This window comes from Lytechinus variegatus, chromosome 17 (genome assembly GCF_018143015.1).
Source record: "Lytechinus variegatus isolate NC3 chromosome 17, Lvar_3.0, whole genome shotgun sequence".
In the NCBI taxonomy this organism is placed as follows: domain Eukaryota; kingdom Metazoa; phylum Echinodermata; class Echinoidea; order Temnopleuroida; family Toxopneustidae; genus Lytechinus; species Lytechinus variegatus.
The window spans coordinates 14202822-14208824 of NC_054756.1; the positions used below are offsets into that span (position 1 = coordinate 14202822).

At 37.4% G+C, this 6003-nt stretch overlaps 1 protein-coding gene across 1 annotated transcript; it reads left to right on the top strand.

Annotated features, from left to right (window-relative positions):
- Positions 1 to 470: 470 nt before the first annotated feature.
- LOC121431256 lies at positions 471 to 5800 on the top strand. Its single transcript, XM_041628766.1, has 3 exons — positions 471 to 495; positions 2683 to 2785; positions 3874 to 5800. The coding sequence occupies exons 1-3, from the start codon at positions 471 to 473 to the stop codon at positions 5483 to 5485; spliced, it is 1740 nt and encodes a 579-aa protein (XP_041484700.1). The 3' UTR covers positions 5486 to 5800.
- The last annotated feature ends 203 nt before the right edge of the window (positions 5801 to 6003 follow it).

A 6003-nucleotide genomic window follows, 5' to 3' on the forward strand; every position in this document is an offset into this window, starting at 1 on the left:
AATAATATTATGGATTGAGGATGATATTATAAGTTGGGCTCCAATAGCTCCTTAATTAATTCAAAATGTGTGACGGTTATATTATTTCTGACAAAGAGGCAACATCATGCAGGCATGCGTATTGTAGAAGTGTATGTCAATTATGCTGATGTGATATATTCTGACCATTACTCGATCTCTGGAGCCAAGAAGGACTACACAATGCTTGTGTTGTGCTGTTCTGAGATAATCATCGGGGCCGCTTTTGCATATTGTAAAGAGAAATTTATAGATTTTTGGTCAATTATTATGTATCTTTCAGTAAAAAAATATGCAAGTTTTCACAATTTCTGGGGGCCGCTGCCACCTCCGCCCGCTGCGGCATGGCCGTGGTTTACTTCAATGAAATTTGATGTGATTATTCTTTCTGGCAACATCCAGGTAGTTCACAAAGTAGGAGAAAAAAAACGACAAAAGAACAATCAGCATCTATGCATATCACTATCGTGAGAACAGGTATTTAAGTTTAGATTCACGTTGTATGCTCTGGAAAAAAAAACTTGATAAACACTTGATAAAATAGTAGGCCTAAAAGCCGTGTTAATGACAGCACAATCAGAAATATTGTGCAGTCCTTTTTGGCTCCAGAAATGGTCAGAATATATCACATCAGCATAATGGACACTAACGACTACAATGAGCATGCCTGAAAAATGTTGCCTCTTTGTTAGAAATAATATAACCGTCACTCGTTCCAATTAATCAAGGAACAATTGGAGCCCAACTTATCATATCATCCTCAATCCTAACCTCATTATCTTATTCGTAAGTTAAGTCAAATAAGATGTTGGGCATCTTTCTTTGGAGTTGGGAGCACTGATCAATCGATGTGTTTATTAGCATAGTATTACACATATACCCCAGTACATTACAATATTTTCTGTTGATTAAAATATTCTGTACAAAGCAAATGGATGAAATGTTTCTTTACATATCAAAGACTGGTAAATTGGAAATGAAAAGAACTTGAATTGAGTTCCTAAATCAAGCAACTCGGAAAGAGCTGGTTGCACTTATAACGTCATGAAGATGATACGATTTTTAGAGGTTTTGTCAAGTCGTTTCAAGGTATTCCTGCAATAAACCATGATACCCCTCTCAAACTATTCGACGTCTATCACTGTTTATCTATACACAACAAAAAAGTGAGTCCCCCCTAAATCAAATTGCTGTAACTTTTGAACCGAATTAGGTTGAGATATGATATTTCATAGGTGGTTTTCTGCACTCAATAAGGAACTCCTGGGGAAAAATGAGATCGATCGGTTGAGTCATGCATGAGTAATTAAAGATTGAATTAAAATTGACCATTTTTAAAAGTCACAAGAGTCGTTTTTCAGTTTGTTCAAATACAAAGTTGGTCAAAAGTTGTTTTCAGGTGAATTTTATTGTGTTATGCTGTTTTACTATCCATCATTCAACCACTTCAGACCAGATTTTGATACCGTATGTTCATGGTTGAGTGAACACAATGTATTGCAGGGACTGCGGGGAGGGGGTGGGCTTCAGCCCCAACTTTTTTCCAAAAGCATTTACAAAAATGTAAAAATGACCACACGATTTTGATTTTTTGCATGATCAGCCCCCCCCCCTTACTTTCGGCCCATCCCCCCCCCCCTCCCCCCACTTTGAAAGCCGTTCAGCGGCCCCTGAATTGCGACGTATCATCATAGGGGTTTATGGTAGTATCCTCTACAACTTGTTAGATCATGTTAAAATTTGAAAATGTTGGTGGCTTCCCCGATTATAGGCCCCTTCCCCTATTTCAAAATTCTGGATCTACCACTGATTTGTCCATACATTCAACTGATCCTGAGAAATTGTTAGGAAAAGAATACATTTATGCTGTATAAAGAGTATTAATTCCTAAGTTTTCGATTGTGCTCGCTCAACCATGAAAATGTTTACAATTCGGAAAGTATGTGGTGATAGAAATGATGGATGATAAACACAACAGCAATTAAAGTCACATTTGAAACCGAATATGCCCCCAATAATCACTCTATTATCCTTTAAAATGCGTCTGTGACATTGAAAATACCAATTTTCCCACTTTGATGCGTACTCACTCATCCATAAATAAACGAATCGATTTCATTTTTGCACAGAATTTTGCCCATAGGTTGATAAACATTACTAACAAACGACATATACCCTAGATTATGCTGGTAAAATCTGCCTCAATGCCTTCCTAAATGTCCATTGCCATGACAAAATAAATGTGTCATAAATTTGCCTAATAACCTTTACTGGATATTTCAATAACTATAATTTTTCATTGTAGATCCTTATCATTTGATGTTTACCAATTTATGTTTGTGGATTATGTTGGGATAAATCAAGTTACTGAAGGAAAGGAGTCTGTTTAACCCAAGATGCAAACCCAATATAAGAAATGTTATTGGATAGATAGGTAGTATTTCTTCTTTGGTTTTCCTTTGTAAAAAATTTCATTTTGAATTCATGAAACTACCACTTTTCCTGACATTGTCTCTCTATTTGTTGAAATTATGAGAAGGAATAAATTGATTTCTTATCTTTAAGACCTTTGTATGGAATATGGAAGATTTCTTTTTATTCTCTCGTTCTCAGATGTTTGAATCTTGTGTCAAAGAATTTTTGTTTTCTTCTTATTGTCCCAAGACCCCGCCAGCTCCACCGCTAACGCAGTTATTCCAGCAGTCATCACCGTTGTTGTCTTGTTCCTGGTCATCGTTGTCGTTGGAGTCATCTGCTACAAAAGAAGGTATATTATCTTCATGCCATTTTTATCTTTCTTATTTATACAGTGTGAGTAAAAAGAGAATTGACACCTCACAAATCCCCAGTTTAAGGAAAAATAATGTCATTAACACATAACTATTTATCCTGTTTATATGGCGAGAAAGAATATAATAATTTGATACCATAATTATGTGGTATATGTTAACGATCAAGAGGTATTGTTTGCAGTGATGTAAATTTTGATTTGCTTCAAAGTAGGGCATGACTGCAATGAATGAATCCAAATGTCAGTGATGTCATAATGCCACAACGGTTGTATTAAAATCCATTTCAAAACACTTTTTCAAAACCTTACGTCATAATTGTTTAATCAACACTTTTTAGTATCAATTCTCTATATTTCTTTAAAAATGAATTTGCAAATATATCTAATAACTCATGTCGGATTACGACATCATTGGTATCTGAATCCATTGCAGTAATACCTTACTTTGGCGCAAATCAAAATTTACATCACTGCTAAGAATACTTACTGATTATCCAGGCGTGAAGGCATACCACATGAATTAATATGGTTTAAAATTATTTCAGAAAAGATACTCTTTCCAACCATATATAGTGATTATGCGTTCATGACATTGTTTCCTTAAAGTGGGGATTTGTGAGGAGACATTTTTTTTTACTAACACGGTACAATATCTCATATCTTTGACAGTTTCTAGACCTTTTTCAATATGGTAGTGTCCTTATTCCCTGATCGAACTGGTATACATGTATGAATCGCAAGATCATGTCTATTTGCCATTTTCTGATTGGCGATTTGGACCGAATAACCGGTTTACTAAGTTTAGTTTTACTGCAAAATTGCATTCGATAGGTCTAAAGGGACCATCTTGCAATTACAGTTATTTAGAGTGTCATTGCTAATTGTCCAGATACGTAGGTTCTTGTCTCTTTACCAAGCGTTTGACAAGTAAATTACATTTATAAAAAAAATCCATAACCATAATGAGGGCTAAACAGGTTTATTTTTCTAACATTCTTAAAAATATGGTTTGAAATTTATAAAAATTCTTGAATATTATTCTGCCATTTATGTATTTTTTCCAGACCCCTATTCAAATCAGCAAATCGGCATACAGAACATCACTCGGCACATGTTCTCAATCCAGCTTTTACTGCCCCTGATGTCGATAAAAATGACTATACAGGACTTTTAAAGCCCGGAGAGAGTGCTTCAAATAAAGTGCCTGTATCTTCAGCAGAAAATCAACAATCACACCAATATACAGAATTACCTTCCTCCTTGCAACCTTCTAAAGAAGGTGAGAACTGTATTTATAACGAAGTGGACGAACAGGACTACAATGTCTTGTTCGGGGGTAAAGAACAGGGTGATTACCATGAGTACAACATTCCAAAAACTACACAGACAGCAAGGAATACCACTTACCAGGACCTTTTGAAAGATAGAATATCAGGCATAGCCACCTCCCTCTCAGGTAACGTGTTAAACGGTGTTGGACATAAGTCTGAAGAAGACAAAGAGAGTCTTACAGAAGCTGACAGCAACCGGTATGAAGATTTACGTCAGGGAAGTTCCGATTACACCTCCCTCATCCGCGAAGGTACACCTACGAGTCCTGTTTCTAAGAATTCCTCTCCGACAGTGAACCAAATTTCACAAGAACAGGACAAAGATTACTCTGAACTACGTCCTGTATTATCGCCTGTAAACAAGGACAACGGGGGCATCTACAATGAAGTAGGAGAACAAGACTATAATACGCTGTTTGGAGGCAAAGAACATGGTGACTACCACGAGTACAACCTACCGAAGCATGCAGAGAAAACACCAAATGCAGCTTACCAAGATCTCCTAACATCTGGAATGCAGGGAGGAGTTTCCAATCCTAAGTCAGTGGACTTTCACGGTCAAACTAAAGATAGGGTTCGGACTGAAACAGACAATGAAGGCTATCAGGATTTGCGGAAGGATGATAACAGTTACACTTTCATTCATCTTAGCTCCGATACACCTTCGAAATCTAAGCAAAGTACATCAGTTGCAGAAATGGATAGCGGTTATCAGGCTCTGCAGACAAGCAATCCGGAGTATGCATGCCTTGAGCAAAATGTGGATGACCAATCTTCAACAGATCCAAAGCCAGGGTCTGTCGAGAACCACGAGTACCAGACTCTAGAGAAATTACCAAGTACCTCTGATTATACTCCCTATCGTAGTGATGACACCAGCCCTGAATACGAAGTCTTAGAGCAAGCTGATGTTAGCGAATCAACTGAGCGTATTAATGAAAGAGATAATGGCCAGGAATATTCATATGAATCCCTGCAACGTGGCCAAGAGAATCCTGGTGCAAAGAAAGGGGCGGCAGCTGATTATGAAGATCCAATACAGGTTATTCCAGAAAAGCCATACGACAATCTCCAACGAAAGCAATGGTCGAAGCCGTTACATCCGCACCCAATGGTGGAAAATGTCAATGATAACAGTGATTATGAAGACCCTCGCCCTGCTATTGAGGATTCAGCTGACGCCTATCAGACCTTGGAGAGTCTCGGATCGCAAGGGCACGTTCAGACCAATGAAGATAGCGACTATTCGCATCTCCAAAGGAACCCCAGAGAAACGACCTCCAAAGACTTCATCAGTGCTATGGATTCGAGCAATCCGTATGGGACACTGAACGATAAATCCTAAGAAGTGAATTAGAAAGAACATCGAATAATGAAACCGACATTCTATCATGTCTGTGGAAGACAAAAGAAAGTAGAGACCACACAAAGTAGTGGATTTTTTCAGGTTGTCTTCGTCAGTTCGTCAGAAAGACTACAGTCTCAATCGCATATCTCCAGTGATGCTATGACTAGCAAGTCACAAACCGTTTTCTGTAAAGAACAGCAGAAAGCGTTTGATAATCGCAAACTATAACCTGAAACAGTAAGGGATTTAGTGAACCTTAAAGGAGTCAACGAAATAATGATTAATAATAAAATGTACTTAAAGTTCAAGTTATATGGTCATGATGCTATTATGTTCTTTGTATATAGGTTTTCATATTTGCACTAATCATAGGTGCTTATTGGGTCATTAGGCTTCGGAAGTCTCAAAGGTCAATGTGATATTTCCAAATTATGATACATGTATTATTACCAAGATTCCCACTCCCTTCTTCTCTCTGAAAAAGGAAGATAAAACCTAGTGTCTTTGCGAAAAGC

Excerpts from the sequence above, each read along its gene's own strand:
- LOC121431256 (XM_041628766.1), top strand. The coding sequence starts at position 471 with ATGCATATCACTATCGTGAGAACAG. Across the intron at positions 496-2,682 it reads TATCACTATCGTGAGAACAG|ACCCCGCCAGCTCCACCGCT; the intron begins GTATTTAAGTTT and ends TATTGTCCCAAG. Across the intron at positions 2,786-3,873 it reads GTCATCTGCTACAAAAGAAG|ACCCCTATTCAAATCAGCAA; the intron begins GTATATTATCTT and ends TATTTTTTCCAG.